The sequence below is a fragment of the Agelaius phoeniceus genome, chromosome 3 (genome assembly GCF_051311805.1).
Source record: "Agelaius phoeniceus isolate bAgePho1 chromosome 3, bAgePho1.hap1, whole genome shotgun sequence".
Taxonomy (NCBI): Eukaryota; Metazoa; Chordata; class Aves; order Passeriformes; family Icteridae; genus Agelaius; species Agelaius phoeniceus.
Genome location: NC_135267.1, coordinates 73,987,401 through 74,005,972, shown reverse-complemented (window position 1 = coordinate 74,005,972; position 18,572 = coordinate 73,987,401). Strand labels below are relative to the sequence as shown.

At 41.6% G+C, this 18,572-nt stretch overlaps 1 protein-coding gene across 1 annotated transcript; it reads left to right on the top strand.

The window, feature by feature from the left end:
• Positions 1-2,239: 2,239 nt before the first annotated feature.
• Positions 2,240-8,622, top strand: FAM89A (family with sequence similarity 89 member A). Its single transcript, XM_054629897.2, has 2 exons — positions 2,240-2,635; positions 6,623-8,622. Exons 1-2 carry the CDS (start codon positions 2,381-2,383, stop codon positions 6,779-6,781), a joined length of 414 nt encoding a protein of 137 aa, XP_054485872.1. The 5' UTR covers positions 2,240-2,380; the 3' UTR covers positions 6,782-8,622.
• The last annotated feature ends 9,950 nt before the right edge of the window (positions 8,623-18,572 follow it).

Below are 18,572 nucleotides of genomic sequence, written 5' to 3'. Positions count from 1 at the left end.
AAGACCAAGAGGTCTATACAGCTAACAAAAGCTTGCTTCATAACCAGAAGACATAACTGCAAAAGACTCCAGCTTCCATTATCACCCTGTTATAACTAGGTCAGAATAAATAAAGCAGTAGATTTAGATTTTAAAAGATAATTATGAATTTAGTATGAATGAAGGCTAGATAAGTTTGCCAGTTGAGAGAAGGGTCACTGAAAACCCAACAAGTAGGTTTTTTTCCTTTTTCAGATTACAAAGCTGAGCAGTAAGACAACATAAAGTTCTCGGCAATGGTAAATGTGACAACAAGGTGCCTAAAGGACACAAGTGTGAAAAAATGCACTCAGATTTTAATGAAATCAGGTAAACTGAAAAAAAATAAGATAAGGTGGTCTAGATAAAATAATACAAGCTTTTTCAAATAGCTGTCATCTGGGAGAAAAACGGGGGGTAGTGAATGGAGAACAAATAATGCATTTGCTAATAAGCAGAAAAATAGTAGAGTGTGTACTTCTTTAGCAAACCAAAACAAAGTTTTTGCACTCAGGCACCCTTGGCTGACACTTTTAATCTACAATAAGGATGGTTTAAAATGCCTTTATTTTCATAAAAGCTATGAGCACAACTTTATTTTTCACAATCAACTTGGGCAGAAGTAGCATCATGGTGAACAGGGGGAAAAATCTTCTTCATTCCAGGGCAAAAAGCATAAAAAAGACCATCAGGTTGTCTGAAAAATCAATCCCTAAAGTGTCATATAAACAGGAAGAACGATTGGCAAAAGCTTCCTCAACTTTAAGCAGTTTGAAAACAATTGTCACAGACTCCAGTGACATTTAAACCATGAAAAAACCATGCAAGTCTGGGAACAAAACTGAAAGTATGTAGAGGCTTAACTCAAAATCACCATATCTGGGTATTTCTTGAAGAGAAAACCCCACAAACAAAGCAGGGTCATGGGAATAGGAATGCACCTCTAAACAATCTGGCTTGGCAATGGCAGCATATTCCCAGAACTCCAATTTAATACCCTGCTTAGGTTTGGATTTTGAATAATCCAAAACTGCCCTATTTTTTCTTTTTTTAAGAGACTCCAGAGATGCAAACATGTCAAGGAGAAAGGGAGGAAGCATAAAAGGCACAAAATCAGAGTTGGCACATTGAGATTGTGCTGCTGTGGCACCAGAGCTGTGGCCACACTGGCAGTTTTGGGGATTCCCGTGCCACATCCTCGGTCCTGGAGCATGGCTCCCTCTCCACAGCCTTCTCAGGAAAGCACCTGGGTATTCCTGTAAAGCAGAGCAATAATCCTCTCTGTGAATAATGCTGGAAGACAGACAGCGAGCTAACTCTCAGATTGAGAGGTTTGACTCACAAAGAAGATAGACCTAGGTTTGTGTAGTTGCAATGCTCGGAGATAAAACACTTTAAGTACAAAACTTGGCTGTGAGCATGTGAAAGGGTCGTGGATTAAACCCAGCTGGAAACAAAACACCACAGCTGCTCGCTCAGCCACCCCACTCCCCCACACCCCCCTCCCTCTCCCCCAGTGGAATGGGAAGAAGAATCAAAAGTAAAACACGTAGGCTGAGATAAGAACAGTTTAATAATTGAGAACAAAGTACAAATAAAAAAGGTGAATATCCCTTTGGCCAGTTTGGGTCACCAGTCACCGCTGTGCTCCCTCCCAGTTTCTTTTGTGTACCTTTTCCCCGGCAGAGCATGAGACAAGCACACAGAGACAAAAGAGAGCCCTTAGGATAAACACGACTCAGCAAAAATCAAAGCATTAGTATATTATCAACATTATTCTCATTCTGAATCAAAAACACAGCACGGTACAGGCTACTAAGAAGACATTTATCCCAACCCAAATGGGGGCAGAAAGAAACATCTTGATGGGAAGGGTGAGCAGTGTCGCCTTATGCAGGCGACTGATGCAACACCATCGCCACAGACAAACCGGTCACCTCCGCCTGCAGCAGTTAATCTGCTTTCATGCCTGCTTTCACTGCGCTTCATCCCTCCCCCAGCCCCTGGGCCGAGCCTGGAGGCTCAGCCCCGCTGCCGCAGGGCCCCTCTGCCTGCCCGTGCCCGGGGACCGAGCGCTGCCGCGGGGCTGTTTCTGTGGGGCACGGGCTGAGGCCGCGCCCGCAGGGACTCACCGCGGCTCACACAAAGCGGGCCCGGCCCTGAACCGGGGCACCTGTGGCGCGGCCCCTCCATCACCCTGCTGCTCCCCGGCTATCTCCCCTACCTCCCCTGCCTCCCTTCCCTCGTCCGGCCCCGCACGGCTCCCCCGCCCCCGCCCGGCCTGGAGGCGGGGCGGGCTCCGGGCGGCGCCTCCCGCGGCGGGGCCGAGGCGGCTCCTTCCGTCGGTGGCCGCGGCTGCAGCATGAGCGGGCCGGGGCTGCCGGGGCCCGGCGGTGGTGCGGGGCTGCCGCCGCTGCCCAAGAGCCTGAGCGGGCTGCTGAACTCCTCGTCCTCGGGCGGCGGCGGCGGCCAGGGCGGGCGGTGGCGGGACCTGGAGCGCCTCTACGCGCAGAAGTCCCGCATCCAGGACGAGCTGAGCGGCGGCGGCCGGGGCTCGCCGCGCCCGCCCAAGCCTCCCAACCTGGACGCGGCGCTGGCCCTGCTCCGCAAGGAGATGGTGAGCGGGGCGGGCCGGGGCTCGGCGGGGGCGGCGGACGTGGCAAGCGGCGGCGGGGGCGCCGCCACCTCCCCGGGGTCAGAACGGCGCCCCGGCTCTGGCCCCGAGTGGGCGCGGGCCGGTGCAGCCCCCGTAACCCGGTGCTGATGCCGACGGCGGGGGAGGGCCGGGGCCGGTGGCGGCGGGGCTGCCGCGGTGTGGATGGGGAGCCGCTTACCGCGCCCTGCGGCACCCCTCGGGACCCGGCAGCCACGCTGAAAGGCTGGTGGTCAAAAATCCCCCAGCGTCAGCAGCGATTCGTGCAGCCCTGGTGGCTGTGGTTCGGCGTGGTTCTCTCCACGACTCTGTTTTGATCCTGTAGCGCGGCGTTATTATAGCGAAATTCTTCCGGGCGACCTGGCGCACCTTTTGATTAAACACTAATTGGGTGTTGGTGCTTTGCTGGTGCAAGCTGCAGCTGTAGTGACTAATAATAACCTAAGCCTCTCCCGCTGAGGGTTCTGTACAATCAGTGCAAGAAAGACAGGGAGCTGCTGGAGAGGGGCCAGTGGAGGGCCACTAAGATAATTAGGGGTCTGGAGCATCTTTCTTATGAAGAGGGGCTGCAGGAGATGGGCCTGTTTAGTCTAGAGAAAAGAGGACTGAGAGGAAATCTCATTAATATATATAAATATCTGAAAGGCGAGTCTCAAGAGGATGGTGCCAGACTCTTTCTGGTGGTGCCCAGCAACAGCATGAAGAGCAATGGCCATAAACTGAAAAAGAAGGAGTTCCACCTCAACATGAAGAAAAACTTCTTTACATTGAGGGCAGCAGACCACTGGAACAAGCTGCCCAGGGAGCTCATGGAGTCTGCCTGTCTAGAGACATTCAAAACCCACACAGTACACGTTTGTGTGTCACCAGCTTGAGGTGACCCTGCTTTGGCAGGAGCTTTGCACTGGATGATCTCCAGAGGTGTCTTCCATCTCTAATAATGCTGTGAAGCATATAAAATATGGCATTGCTGAAAATCTGCCAAGTTAAAGACTTTTTCTCAGGCTAAAAATGTGCTTGAGGACAAAAAGCTCTTTTGAAAGGTCTTTCTGTGGATTTGGAAGAACAGTGTAGTGTGATGAAATCCTAGTCTGCCACCAGTGTTTCAACAGTTAGAGATAATTCTTAAAACTGTGTATTAGAATTGCCAGTTTGCATTAAGGCTCAGGAAGGATGGGTGTCTATCGACTGCCGGGGCTTTCTTCTGCAATGCTGTAAAAGGAAACAAGGACATATGGTCTTAGTCGTCTTAAGCCTTTCCAAAAAAGCAGAGAACTCATTAGGCAAGTCTAATCTATTTTTTTTTCCTAATGGGAAATCAAATGAGATAGATACTTCTCAAAGTCATTTGATAACTAGACTTCCCCTTTAAACTTTCTTTTAATACTCTGTTATCCTTGATGATAATTTGATAAAATACTTCTGAAGAAAAAGATACTTCTGAACACATCAAAGACTTTCAAGCAACAGGGTCCTTGGTTCCAGATGTACTTTTTTGTGGCCTGTACAAATTAAGAGAGACTCTTGTGTACCAATAGGCTGTCTTTCATCAAGAAGATTAAAGTGCTTTATTACTGATATTGAACACTCTTTCTTGCAGCAATCAAAGATATTTTTATTGAGTAATAGGCTTGATTTAAATTTTCCATAGTGAGTGAGGAAGAAATGCACAGAGCATCTTTTCCTGCATGATCAAGCAAGGTACTGTGTGTATGTATGTATGTAAGTTTCTAAAGCTGAGAAAGTGATGAACTTGGATGCTTTGGAGAGAGAGAGAGAGAGGGAAGAAAGGAGAGGTCATTTCAGAACTGTGTGAGGAAGAGTTATTGCATGGAATTGTGCACTATAGGTTTTCTTATCAAGAGTCAAACACAGCTTGGCTGGCATTAAAAACTGTGCTAATGCTATCAGTGTTGGACATTTCTTCAGGCTTTTCTTACCTCAGGGATCATACTTGAAAGTTTTGAAGAGGCTGCATTTTTCTCAGTAGACTTCCTGTTTGATTGTTTGATATTCGTGACAGCAACAGAAAAATAAGATATTAAACATAACCATTTGGTTTAAAGACCTATTATGTTAATTCTGCTGGGCAATTTTTCTCTTGAAGTTTGTGCTTGGCAGTTAGTAGGATTGAACTTCACAGAAAGTGCTCAAGTCTTTTATGGAGCTGAAACAGGAGAGCTGCTGGTAAAAATGCTCCCACTTTCCTTGGGAGACAAAGGTCGCTGGTCTCCAGGTTGACTTTTTTGGCTCGACTCACTCCTGATTGCTTTTTGAACAGCTCTGGACTGCAGTCTTGTCCCTCAAACATTTAGCTCTCATGCAGGTCTGCCAGGTGGATCTCATGCTTGTATGCCAGAGCATTAAGTCCAACTTCTCAGCATTCTTTCTTACCTGAGGTGAGCAGTTTAGGTTATAAAGGAAAATGGATGAGAAAAGTAGCATAGATCTGAGGTGGTGGAAAGACTTACCTCTAATATCCTGGCAGCTAGCACAGCGCTCCATGTCTTGTCCTAAAGTCTTCACATTTAGCCTGTGCAAGACGTCATCTTTTGGCTTCATGATGTCACCAGGTAATATATGTTGTTCTTGAAAGATGCTGTATCCTCTTCTTCTCAGTGGCATTGTGGTGTATGATTTTTTTTTTTCTCCCTGCTTTCAGAAAGAGCTGCTGGTAGAATAGTTCAGCAATGTCAAAGTAAGATCTTCATGCTAGCTTGTTGTGGTTTTCTTGTGTGCTGAGTGTATTGTCTGGAGAATTTAGAAGCATAAGGAGAGGTTAGAGTTCTCATTATGAATAAAATACAGCCTGGTGTTCAGGTTGCAGTAAAGGCTGCTAACATTATTTATTTATTTATTTATTTATTTATTTATTTCCTCTTGACATGAGTTGTGGCAGAAACTTTTTATTTGATGAAACTGAGGCTCACTAGGAGCAGTCTGTTGGCTTAACACTTTGTTGAAAAATAAGGCTGAAATGGCTGTTTCTCTAGAATCTCTAATTGGGTGGTGGTTTAAATTAGCTGCAAGGCAAAACCTAGTTTTAATTTGATCTGACTTGGATAGATGACAATGTCAAGTAAACTCTCCATTTTGTTGCCAGAGAGGGAGACTGAACTGAGTTAAATGAGTAGCATGATTTCAATTTGCAGTGCAACATACTGGTTTTGTACCTGACATAAAGATGCGGCCTTTTTTTTAATGGTTTTTCAAATCCTTAATTTGCTCTGGAACTAATATTTGAGAAGCTTAAGGACCAAAATATTAGGTGCTTAATTATAATCAAGCACCATGTGCTGAGTGGCACATGAAAGTACTCTGAAGATTTGTAAGAGATGAAGTTTGTCCTTGTGTCACTTCTGCTTTAGTTTTGCTGCCTGGAAGTAGTGTGCTGTATTGTGCTAGACGTACCTGGCTTTGCCAGATGCCTATGTACATCAACATTGAAAAGTAAATTAGAGTAGAAATACTTAGCTGGGAAGTGGGAAAACCAGTCAGAGTCCCATTTAAAACTTTTACTCCAGGGCTGTTTCAGACAAAAGCAGAGCACCTTGTGATGGTGTCAGAGAAAGATGTGTGAAAGATACACGGTGTTTCTGGAGAAATATCTCCCTTGCATAATGAGGAATATAGACTTCATGAATTTATCTGCCATGGCTCTGACAGCAGTGAACTGCTTATTGGAAGTTAGGCCCATCATTGTAATACAGCATTTTGAAGAACACTTTGCATTTGTTCTGTACTATTGCATCACATCGTTCCTTGTTCTTTTGTCCAGTTTATCCCATGGGGCATCTGCCACCTTAGAAAATGAATTTTACTTTCACTTTTTGTAACTGTTCAAGGTGGAAAGAAGCTTGAACCTCCTGTTTAGCAACAACAGATACATAGCATTATACTGCCATAGAAAGACACTTGTAGTAATGATGGTTTGAATTGTTGCCCCTTCAGGTTGGCCTTCGGCAGCTGGATATGTCATTGCTGTGTCAGCTCTACTCCCTGTACGAATCCATTCAAGAATACAAAGGTGCCTGCCAAGCTGACTCTAACGCAGACTGCTCGTACGCCATGGAAAACGGATTTTTTGATGAGGAGGAGGAATACTTCTAGAAGCAGGAAGATTCCCCTCAAGGCTGACTGGACTGGGGTGCTTTGGTCCTTCTCTCCCTGTAACACACCTCAACAAGAACGACTGGAATTTGTATGGATCCCTCTTCCTGAGGAGGAACACCCAGCTACCCTGAGTTGTGTTAAATTCTCTTATTTTAACAGGCTGTCAGTACAAGTTACTCATGCAAATACCACTTGAGCAAAGTGCTGTACTTTAACTTTTGAAGAGTCTTCAGACATGCTTGACAAGAGTTTTCAATTTAATTTGGAAGGTGGGTGTTTTCATCTTACAAACATCGGTAGCTTATAACTGGAATTCTAATCATAGTAGACAGCAGTGACTTCCTGAGTTGTAATAACTTCATAAGGGGGGAGGGAAGCCTCTGCTGTGGTGTAAATAGCTCTAGGTGATTTTTGGGGGGGTCAGTGGCATTGATAAATGCATTTTGAACAGGCATCTGGATGCACGCACATCCTCAGCACTACTAAGCTAGTTCTGCTCTTACCGGCTGCATCCAGTTTTGTACTGGGTGAATTGTTTACACAGTGAATTTTTTTTTTCTCCTTAAGCTAATTTATTCCTAGCTTACAAGCTGTACATGTGATAGTGAATGTTATCAGCAGGGGTTTTTTTTCTGTTGATCTAATTCACTTTCTTGGTACTGCCACTTGGCATTAACTTTTATACTCTTCTCTGGATTTCTTGCATCAACGTAGCTCTTCGACCTGCTAAACGCTGCTCTGAAATGGTTTGCTTAGCTTTTACTGCACTGCATAGTAAAAGCACATTTTCAAACATAGTCTGGCTGCCACTATGTGGCTTGGAATAACATGAACTCTTGTGCAAGTGTTCTTGATCATATGAAGAATAAGGAAACCTCTCATATGACACAATGGGACAAATTGCAATATTTTATACTGGGTGAACTTTGTTGCTGTAAGGTAGATGACAGCTCTTTTTAAAAATGCGAAATAAGTATTTTGAGCACATACTTTGCATATGTTAAAACTTTTTATACTAACTTGTTCTTTGAAATATAAATTATTTTTGTTTTCAGAACTTACTAAAGCACTTGGTTAAGTTTTTATTAATTCATTGTGTGAAATGCTTAATCAGCTGAGAGTTGCCAACTATCTGAGTTTTCACCCTTCTCTATTTTAAGTAAAATCAACTCCCAATGCGATTTTAGTTTCTTAAATTTAATTCTGAAGATTGCTGTAAAGCACAGTGCCTGAATCTTGACACAAGGTAATAATTAAGGGCTTAAACCTCAAAGGGTTTTTGCATGGTTCATGTCTGGCTTGCATGCAGTTTGCAGGAAGAATTGGAGATCACATTCTGGGGTAGCTCCTCTGTTAGTTTTTAACAAAGGCTAGGATGTTTCAGTGATAAAAGCCAAGAGATTTCCAGGGTGCATTCCCTCTAAAACTGGCTTATTTTAGTGGAATTTGAAGGCCACGAGAGTAAACACTGTGCTGTGGTTGTGTATGTGTATAAGTTCTTAATCTAGTCTGTGGCAGTGGTTGGATATTTTTTTTAATGTTAATTCCGGTCTAATTGCTTCACTCACCCAAAACTAAACTGAATGATAAGGAAAACACAGATAATTCAGATAGTTATATCTGTACTTAAAAGTTGTGTGCCTATGTGTGTATACATGTATAAATATATATACACACACATATTTACATGCAACTTTCTGCTTTGACTTAAGAATGTATAAGCTTTTAGTATAATTTGCTGTGCTTTTAGTATTTACATGAGGCTTTTTCTAGTCTGTTGAAGTACTGCTATTTTCTTGCTCTTTCCCCAAAAATAAAAAGCATGATGTTTAGCATAACTTTCTAATGTTGTGTGTATTTTAATTTACCTTTTCAATGAATACAAACCCTACCCCCCTTCCCAACCCTCCCATAAGAAAACTAGGACTAGTCATCACCCTGGACTGAAGAAAGCAATCTTTGAATTAAATTGGAAAAAGTTCCACCTACCTCTATTTGGAATGGAATTTCCTGCTTCTCTGTCTTAATTGGATTTTATTTGGTTTTGAATTCAGGAGAAAATCATCTTTCTACTACTAAAACTAATAATTCTGTTTTACAGATCTTTAGACAGCCATTCCTTAATAGTCTTGGTGATGAGAATGGACTTGAGTAAAATTCACAGTATTTTCTCTTACATAAATTAAAAAGCAAAATTATTTATATTTCTAATCCTGCTCATGATTTAGGCAACATGGAACATTTGGCTGGTATTCCCTCTACCAAGGGAAGAATAAATGTCCTAAAGCATTACTCCACAAAATTTGGACTGAAAAACAGGATGGATTATAAGGACTTGCTAAGTTTTCAGCACCCTGCCCCTTTTAATAGCACCATTTTGCGTGGGAGAGAAGTTATAGTCTGTGTTCCTAAGGAAAACCCAAATGCCACAAGGGCTGGCTAGCCAGAAGAAGGTTGTAAAATAATAACCAATAAGCAGCTGTTTCAGAGGCTGATTTCTATGCCTGCTGTTGCAGTTGTGAGTTGTTTCTCTTTACCACATTATAACAGCATGAAACAGGGGAATTGCTCTGAAAGAGGTGCTTGGTATGAAAGTGTAGCTTAAATACTGAGAAGTTGCTACAGGCAGCTTCAGTCTGAGTTTGGTGTGCACACAACAGAACGGAGTCATGTTACTACAAGAGCTTCCTACCCATGGTCCAAACCTCATCCCAACACAGCTTTCCCATTTTGACCCATAACCCCAGTTCATCTCAACTCCTAAGTTTTTAAGGGTGCCTTTTAAGGATACAATGAAAGAAACCCTTGGAATCTTCTCTACCCAGTGAACACTGTGGAACTTTTCCAGTCCCACATAGCACAGGCAATAATGAGCAGGCCCAGGAAAAGACAGGTTTACAAGGAAGCAAGAACAGTCAGGCTCCTGCTGCCCAGAGGTGGAAAACTCTGAGTGCAGCAGTGCAGAAGGCAATCTACACTGTGTGACTTCCATGGCCTTTCTCCAAAGGGCCTATAAATGTGGTAAAACAGTTAGAAATAATTGTTACTTCTCCACTAGCTGTAGTTGAAGTTTTATTTTTACTTCACAGCATATCACCCTCATTCCATTGCTATGACAACTGCAGAGTCATACTGTCATAATTACATTACAGTTTAGTTCCCTGGAAATTTCCTTAGTCTACTAAAAGAGAAGAGTCTGGAAGGAGTGCTCTGCTTTGGAGAAAGTGGGTGCCAAAAAGTAATGGGTGACTGATACTAAGGCTAATATAACAGATGAGCATTTAGGTTCAGCTTAAGCTCCTGGTGAAGTCACTGTCAGTGCTATTGACTTTAGTGTGGATTGACTTCAAAGCAGGGATCTTCTCTTAAAATCAGAATTGCTGTTTGTTATTTCCAAGACTGTGGAACAGCTGCATACTTAGATTAAGGAGATACTCAAATACACACTACAAATGTATTACTAAAAGGTACTGCATTAATGCACTGAAATGCAGTAGGCAATCATTAGAATAATTTGTAAGAAGCATGAATGTTGCTTCAAAGAAAGTTTTCCAATAAAGGTGGGGCAAATCTGCACTCAGTTTATGCATAGTTTAGATGCTTGCTAAATTTGAGGCTTTAGTATACTATTTGGTATAGTCATGAGATTGGAGGACTAGGAGAATTAGGCAGCAATTACGATAGTATTTGTAATTAATTTAGTTCCTAATCGTAGGTAACCAATCATTTTATGTGGCTTCTAAAATAAGTTGATTTTTTTAGAATTATGTTTACAATTTCTTGTAAATAAGACAGTTTGCAAATTTTAAATGCAATTATGAGAATAGCAAAGCCCCCACAGTGCTTATAATTGATCCACTTAGTACTTATTTACAAGCCTAAGGTTTTGTGTCACATTTAGCCTTCATCCTAAGGAAACAAAGCATATGCAGTAAATCTGTCCAGGCATTTTCCATCCTGCTTGCTATGAACTAGAGCTGATAGGACAGAAGTTGGTCTGTTCTTAGAAAGCTTGTAAGAATTTGGAGCTGGATGAGGAGAGAGACTAACTGCTTCTTCCTTGGACAGGATCACAGGTATAATTCCCCTTTTGGCTTCTGTTAGGCCACCCTGCTGCCAGAAGGCAAAAGCTGCGTGGTCACACAGCTGCTGGCAGCTCTGCAGTGCTGGGTGCCAGGGGGGCAGTGGGAAGGAGGTGAGTCTCAGCACATCTTTTAGGGACTGTATGAAAACTGCATACACATTGAGGGGCTGCCTTCAGTGGGATGCTAGAAGGGAAGAGCAGTGGGGAGGAATGTTAGAGTTTCTGGAGGTGAGAGCTTGGCACAGTTTGGAAGAGATGCTGAGGTCCTGGGACACAAGTTCTTTAAGTCCCATGTTTGATTAGTTCTGCTGCTGACACCTTGGGGGATTTTTTATGTCCTTTTTTGACCTGTTTTAGAGACTGGGGGTACACTACTTCTCATGTATTTTTAACATGACAGTCATTTGTTGCAGGTACAGACTTTTGCTTAACTGAAAAGAACATGTTTTCTTGACTTTATTTAGCTTAGCTAAAGCTGTCCATTTTCTTTGAGGAATTAGATTGCTCTGAGGGCAAAGGAAATTAATTCCCCCATTGCTGTTCAGCTGGCTGCTGGGGAGGAATGTGAAATGGAAGGATTTAGCAGGTATGTGCCAAAGGGAACCCTAACAACAGGTCTTTTCTCCAATGTACAGCTCTGTGACCTTCAGCCACTTTGAAAGAATTTACTCTGGTTTTTTGTTGCCTGTCTGTACAGGATACATTACCACAGCAGTTTGAGGTTCATATTCCTTTTCATATATGACATGCATTTTCTCAGAAAATAACTCCTCAGAAGTGCATTTTTCTATCCATTATTTTTGGTTTATTTGAAGTTACTACATTTAACTCTGGACAATGCTGCATGACCTAAGGAAATAACTTGTTTGTTTTCTTAGCAAAGTAGTTAAAAGATTTCTCCTATTTCCAAAGTCATCTTTTGATTTTAACATTTTCTGTGAGTTTCCAAGCTCCCTATGTGGTAAAGCCTCTTAACTGCTTATTCTATGATCCTGGGCACTCCAGCTCTGCAGGCAGCTTTACAAACACCCAGGGTCTGCTGTGAGGACTGGGTTCTGCCATGGCTGAAAGAGCCTGGGGGATCTGTGCACAGGGACACTCTTCTGAGCTGAGGTGGTCTGGAAGAGCAGAGGTGGCTGCACAGAACCCAGATGTGCTCTAGGGATTAAAGCCTAGGTAAGGCTGGATGTGTGCTGGACTGGCACCTGCAGCTTGTGGGGCAATTGTGTCTTGTAGGGAATGAAGAGGATTAGCAAGGGCCTTTCACTGAGATGACTCACTCAGCAGTGAGTTTGGCTATTTGGTATTAAGTGACAGAGGAACTTTGGAGGGGATGAATATTCACTGCAAAAGTCTCTTTCCCTTAGGTTTTTGTCCCCTTCTCTTTCATCTGTTCTAGTCACAAAACTTAATTAAATGATTGCAGAAACAGCCAGCTAAGTAATGAAGCCCACTATGATTTCAGAGGAATGTGCTTTTAGCAGTAGAATTTACATTTTTCAGATAAGGTTGGTATGCAAGTTAAAAAGACAAAGCCATCTGCTACTGAAATACAGACTTGTGACTATTTTGGCTCTTCTCTGAACTTTTGCCACAGATTATAAACGCACTTGTGCTAAGACTTTACATTCTCTTGAAGACATTATCTTAATAATTTTTCAGAATTCCTCAGTTTAATATGAGATGAGAAATCCCATGAAAATGATGGATTGTTAGAATTTAGTCGTTCGAGCAGATTGTTTGGAATTGTTGGTGCATAGAGAGTTCAGTTCTATGTCAAACCACTGCCTTAAATTCATGTTAGCAGTTCAATCCTCCTTGCAGTGCTAACTACTCACTTTCAGAAATCACAAGCATTTCTTCCACAGGTCAGAAATGTCCCTGTGGTTATTTGGGTAGACACATGAGTAAGAGTTTGTGAGCTCCTTTTGGCTCAGGATACCAGGTGCTGTCACAAACAATAAAGTTGCCTGTCTGAGCCCTACCAGCTCTTGCTTAAACTCTTCTGACTCGTCAAACAGCAGAACCTTTTTAAATCATTTACAAGCAGGCAGGGTAATAAGGTAGTTTCTTCAGTTATGAAAGCATCTGCATGACAGGGACAGTACATTTTATTGGGTTTTTTTTCTCTCAACTCTTCACAGTATCTTTGGCTACCTGAATCTTAATTTTAACAAAGCACTAATTATTTGTACTGAAAGGCCTCATGGATAATGCAAAATTCAAACATTGCATGCAGAGGTGAGCTAACAAGTAAAGTTTTGAAAACGTAAAGTACAAGCTTAAACAGGACCACATTTTAACCTGTTCCATTACTCCTAAACAACATCAAAGGCTGTATTCTGGAATAAAATTACTTCTTATACGCTATGTTGCACTAAAGGTAACAACTGAAATATTAACACAGTTTGGGATAGGGGAAGGACGTTTTATCAGAATCAGCTGAAATAAATAGTATATAAAATCAGAGAGCAAATTAATTTCTCATAGGATTAGAATATCAAAGCTCTGTTACCATGTGAAGTTTATCCTGTATGAACAATCTTGTATGTTTAAAATAACCTTGCTCTTTCTGACTGATACTTAGTCATGATACTCAAATTGGAGAAGCATTTCCTTGAATACCTTGCATCATACATATAACCTGTAGAGAGCATGGAATATATAGCACCTATTCAATGTATAATTTGTGTGCATTTTTAGAAGAGGAAAGACATTTATGACCACAGTTCTAGTATATTTTTGGAGACCATCATTGCACGGTTGCTTGCATACAGTATTAACCCTTAAGGATAAATGAGAGCAGTAGAAATTTGCAGTAATCTCTGTGGGGAAGAAGGAATTCTAGTTTTTGCATATCTTTTATCCTGTTTCACGTCCTTTCTAATAGGGTTTGCTTGAGGTCTGAGTTCTCATATGTAAATAGGTTTGTCTTGTCTCCAGTGCTTTGTGTGGTTACACAAAAGGACTTTTCACTTATCACTAGCCAGTCATTCAAAAAGTCTTTTCTGTTTCTGTTGCAAATGCAGGACTGTTTGAAGCTTTCAATGTTCCTTCTTCTCAGAGAGAATAATACTCTTTTCTGTGCTTTTGAGTGCAGGTGTGTACAGGCAGAATGCATCAATCAGTGTTAGAGAAGCCAAGCATATCTCGTTATTACTGCAGGCATTTATTTGTATAAGCATCTGCTAAAATGTGTGCCCACTAATGAAAATATACACTACAATTTCTTTTGCAAATCAGGAGAGAGTTTGCTGGGATGCATTTATTCTCCAGGAACAGAAATCTCAATGCACCATGCCCATTCTCTGAATTACTTTCGTTTGTAGGCACTGATTGTATTTTTGTTTCAGCTTAATGGTGGGTTACCCAGTGCCTGTGTCCTTACAAAAAGTCTGTGGTAGATCCAAAGAGGTGCAGGCTGCCTTGTTCATTTAAAATTAAATCTTCAATGCTTTGTGGTCCTGCAGCCAAGGAATTTGATGGATTTTCGTGTCACTGGTTTAGCAAGGCTAAGCAGGGGGTAGGGGAATAGGAAGCTTGCAACCTGGAGAAAAAAATTGAAGGACTGAAACTTTCTAAAAGACCAAGCCACCATCTTCACAATGGATTCCTCAAGTAAAATCTTGTATTTTCACAAAATCATATTACTTGAATAAATGGTCATAGTTGAAAAACAACTGGGCATCAGACTGCTGCTACATGCAGTAGGAGCTGATAGGTCTCCTAATTTGGGAAAGGCAGCTTAGGTTTGGTCTCTGAGAGCCAGAATCTCTGCCTGCCGTGGAGAACATCTGTCAGGAGTGCCTATCCATCCCAGCGGCTGGCGGAAGGACCAATGACCTCTGAGATCACTTCTAGCCCTGTCTGATTCTGTGAAAACAAAACTATTCCCAAGGGGGTGGCAGGGACAGCTGCCTGCTCAGGACAAAGAGCTGAGCCTCCAGGAGCAGCTGCTGCAAGGAGTTTAGAGGAGACAGCACTTTCTAATATAATGGCATGAAATGACAGATGGCACCTTCCACCCTGCCATTATAGGGAGGAAGGATCTGCACACGAGGGCTTCCTGTTTTGCCATCCTCTATTAGGTTGTGTTGGAGAGGATTAAAAACACCTCTCTGAACTTTCAGTCAAAGTGCTTGTGCAGCTGAATTAGATTAGAATCACCATGCTGGCATTTTGTTACATAAAAGTAGCTGAGTAACAATGAGAGAAGGGAGACGTGATCTCTGCATGCTTCTGATACTGTTCTGTCAGGGACATGACTTTTTTTTTTAACTGATACAATCTGTCCTGTTGCACAATACTCAAATTATTGTGGGAGGAAGGTGCCTTTCTTGCTGTTGGCATTTTCTTTCAATGTAGGACCTTTAAACAGAAAGAAGTCGCACCATTTCATACATAGATAAGGCAGAAAATGCACAGGCTGTAGGAACTGGTTTGACCTTCCCTCTCCTTCCATCTGCACACATATAAATTTACAATTTACATAAACCGCACAATTCAGTTAAGCAGAAAACTATTTTAGGGAAAAATCCACTTAAGAAGTGCAAAATCCATTTGAAAAGATGAGAGTTGTGGTACAAACTAAGTCTTGTCATGTGGTTGTGTAAAGAAATGAATACCTGCCATTGTGTTCGTCCACAGCAAAGTTAATTTGCTTCTCTAAAGAAAAGGGTTCAAATCACCATTCCTGAAAAAATTCTTCATGAATCATCAGTGTTTTATTTTCATTTTGTTCCCTCCCAGGACAAAATGAGTAAGAGATGAATTGTGCTTTCCTTGCCATGCAACCCATCTGCCATTTTCACACTGCTCAGTAGGATAAATGTCCTTAGAGGGAAACAAATTTGGACAAATTTATGAGGTGTATGCTCAATGTAATACATTCTCTTTTGGTCCCTATCCTCCAAAATCCAAGACATTTTTTCTGGTGCTGGGAAGTGGCATGTTATTATCCAGTGGATGTTCTCAATGGGAAATGTTTTCTTCCTAGTTATTATTACACTTCTGTTGGCTTTTGATTTTCAGTGATCAAAAGAATGCTGTAGCCCTACTGAGAGCAAGAGAGACTATCTCTGCTGTAGCCAAGACATGATACATGTGTGGCTTTGATGGTTAGAACCAAAGCTTTATTCTGGATGAGAAGTGAGAGACCAAAGAAAGGATCAAAGTTAAAGAGTGATGCATGTATGACAGTGTCAGATGGGCTGCAGCTTGCCTGGCAGGGAATCACTATAAAGGCAACACCCACAGATGCTTACAGAGTGGATATGCAGTTCTGAGGAAGGAGTGCAAGGTGAGTAGAAGTGCTTATATGTTGCTGAGGTCTTGTTTTCTTGTTTAAATCTGTGCAATGTTATTGAATTTGTTTACTGAAAAGACACCAATGGTTTGTAGCATTTTTTAAGAAATATTTTTCTGCAAAATGTACCAGTGCTTTCTACCTCAAAGTCTCAAACTGTCAAATAAAGTACCTTATTTTTTCTTTTAGATAGCTGAAAGTAAGATCAGCTAATGTGCGAGTTCCCTTTGCTTGTTTTTTAACTAATTTCAGATTTATTTTGGCACACAACAGCTGCAATAACTTCAAAATCATAATAAGGGATCAGTGATTTGCTGTATATATTGCTAAGTCTTCAGATGTGTACGTTCCAGAACTGCATGCCAGCAAGGGTCAGAATTAAAGCTTCCCTTAGTATAACAAAGACTTTAAACATATCACCTTTAATATTCACATTCTCTGGCTCCTGGCATGTCTGTTTCATATCTGACATTCACAGTGTTGACTGACTCCTAACAACCTGCAGCTGAAAGGACTTAATGCTTTTCATCTTTCTAAGCAGACATGAACAAATTAATCCTCCCCCAAATCCTGTGATGGTGGAGATAGAATCATTTTATGGAGCCATGCAAGCCATATATGACTTGCTCAAGGTCACAGCACTGCTCGGTCTTAGAGCCAGGATTAGGATTCAGGTCTTAATTCAGGTGCCCAGTCCTGTGCTTAGAGAGCCATGGCACGCACTTCTGTGCAGCAAAACATTTCTTCTGCCTAAAAATGTCCTCAGAATTACAGTCAGAGATTGGAAGAAATCAAGGGGATCCTCTGGATTTATTTCAGCACCAGCCAGCACATGTAAAATCTCTTAAGTTCACACTCTTATGCTCCTATGTAAAGGAATTTAAACCACATTTTTACCCAGGGGAAAAAACCCAAACAAACCCAAACAATAGCTATTATTCTAATGAAAAGCAATTAAAACATCATTAGCAGTATTCCCTAGTTGCTTTGCAGACCTGTCATTTGTCTACAGAGAGCTCAAAAAAAGTTAGGACAGCAGATCAAGATTTTATGAAGCTCCTTATGTTCGTATCTTCTTTCTTGCCAACTCAGAAATACAGTAAGCATTACTGGAAAGACTAAGAAGGTCAGAACAGCTAAGAGGCAGGAGACAAAATGGGAATCTTGTTATATATACCTTCTTGCAAATTTTAACTGCAGAAACCTGAGTTTCAAATAATTCATAAACAAAAATCCTATTGATTTTTAGCAGTGGAGGAATGTATTCATTCTCTCTCTTGCCACATGAATTTTTGCAGAGCTCAACAAGATTCAGAATAATCCCAGCTTGTGGGACTACTTAGATTTTTAAAACATGTCATCCTGAAATAATTTGAATTTTATAGCTTTTGTGGTTGTATCTTGAACTGACCTTGATACCAAGTCACCAAAACAAATATTTTGTGATCTGTTTTTCATTACTAATTTCATTCTCACATTTCTCCAAACTGAAGATGGATGTTCATTTTTAAAAGCTTGGATTTGTGCTTTAAAAAACCAAAAATTAATCAAAGAACACATATGTAAGAGTGTCTGTGTGTTCCTTCAAGTTTTGAAATCAACAGTGCTTTCCTCATCAACTCCAGATTGGCACTGCAGTGCTTAACACCACTCGGCTGGGGAGTGCTCAAGGAATGCAAAAGCAGGCAAGCCCCTGAGAAACAAGGGCCTGCTTGTTTTATGAGAAATCAGCTAATAGTTTTCCAGTACAGATGTCCTGCTTTACTTTCAGTTTGGTGAAGACTGGGGTAACAAATGGCAGCTTATATGCCTCTGAGATAGGGCTTGTGTGGAAGAAAGGGCTCCCTTGTCTGTATGTGCAGGAGGGCACAAGGGTGGTAGCCCTTGCACCAGCAAAGCCTAATGCAGCACGGACTAATGCAGAATGGAGGGAGCAGCTCTGCTGTTGCACAGCTCTTCCTGTTCACTGACTAATTCTATTACTGTACAATTGCTAATTCTGCCTTATAAAAGTGTATTTTCAAGGCTGTAGTGCAAACCATTGAAATAACGAGGTTACTGGTATCTTTTCTAGGGAAACCCACAGACTTTACTGCTTGGAAAACATCTTTTGCTATGTTGTGTTGTCACTTAGACTTTTACAAAAATGTCTGCAATTAATACTACTCTTCTTTCATGTTCATAATTTTTAAACTTGGCAGTAGGATGTTTTTATATTTGCTTCATGATACTCATAAACATCTATACCGCATATTTTCTTACGTATTTTTCTTGAGATGCTATCTCCTTAGTTTTTACTGCCATTTTAATTTTGTGTAAGTCTGCCAGACTCCTACCTTCTCTTTTAACCCTCCTTAGCTTTTACTCTAATTCTCCAATTTTGCATATGCCAATTTCTA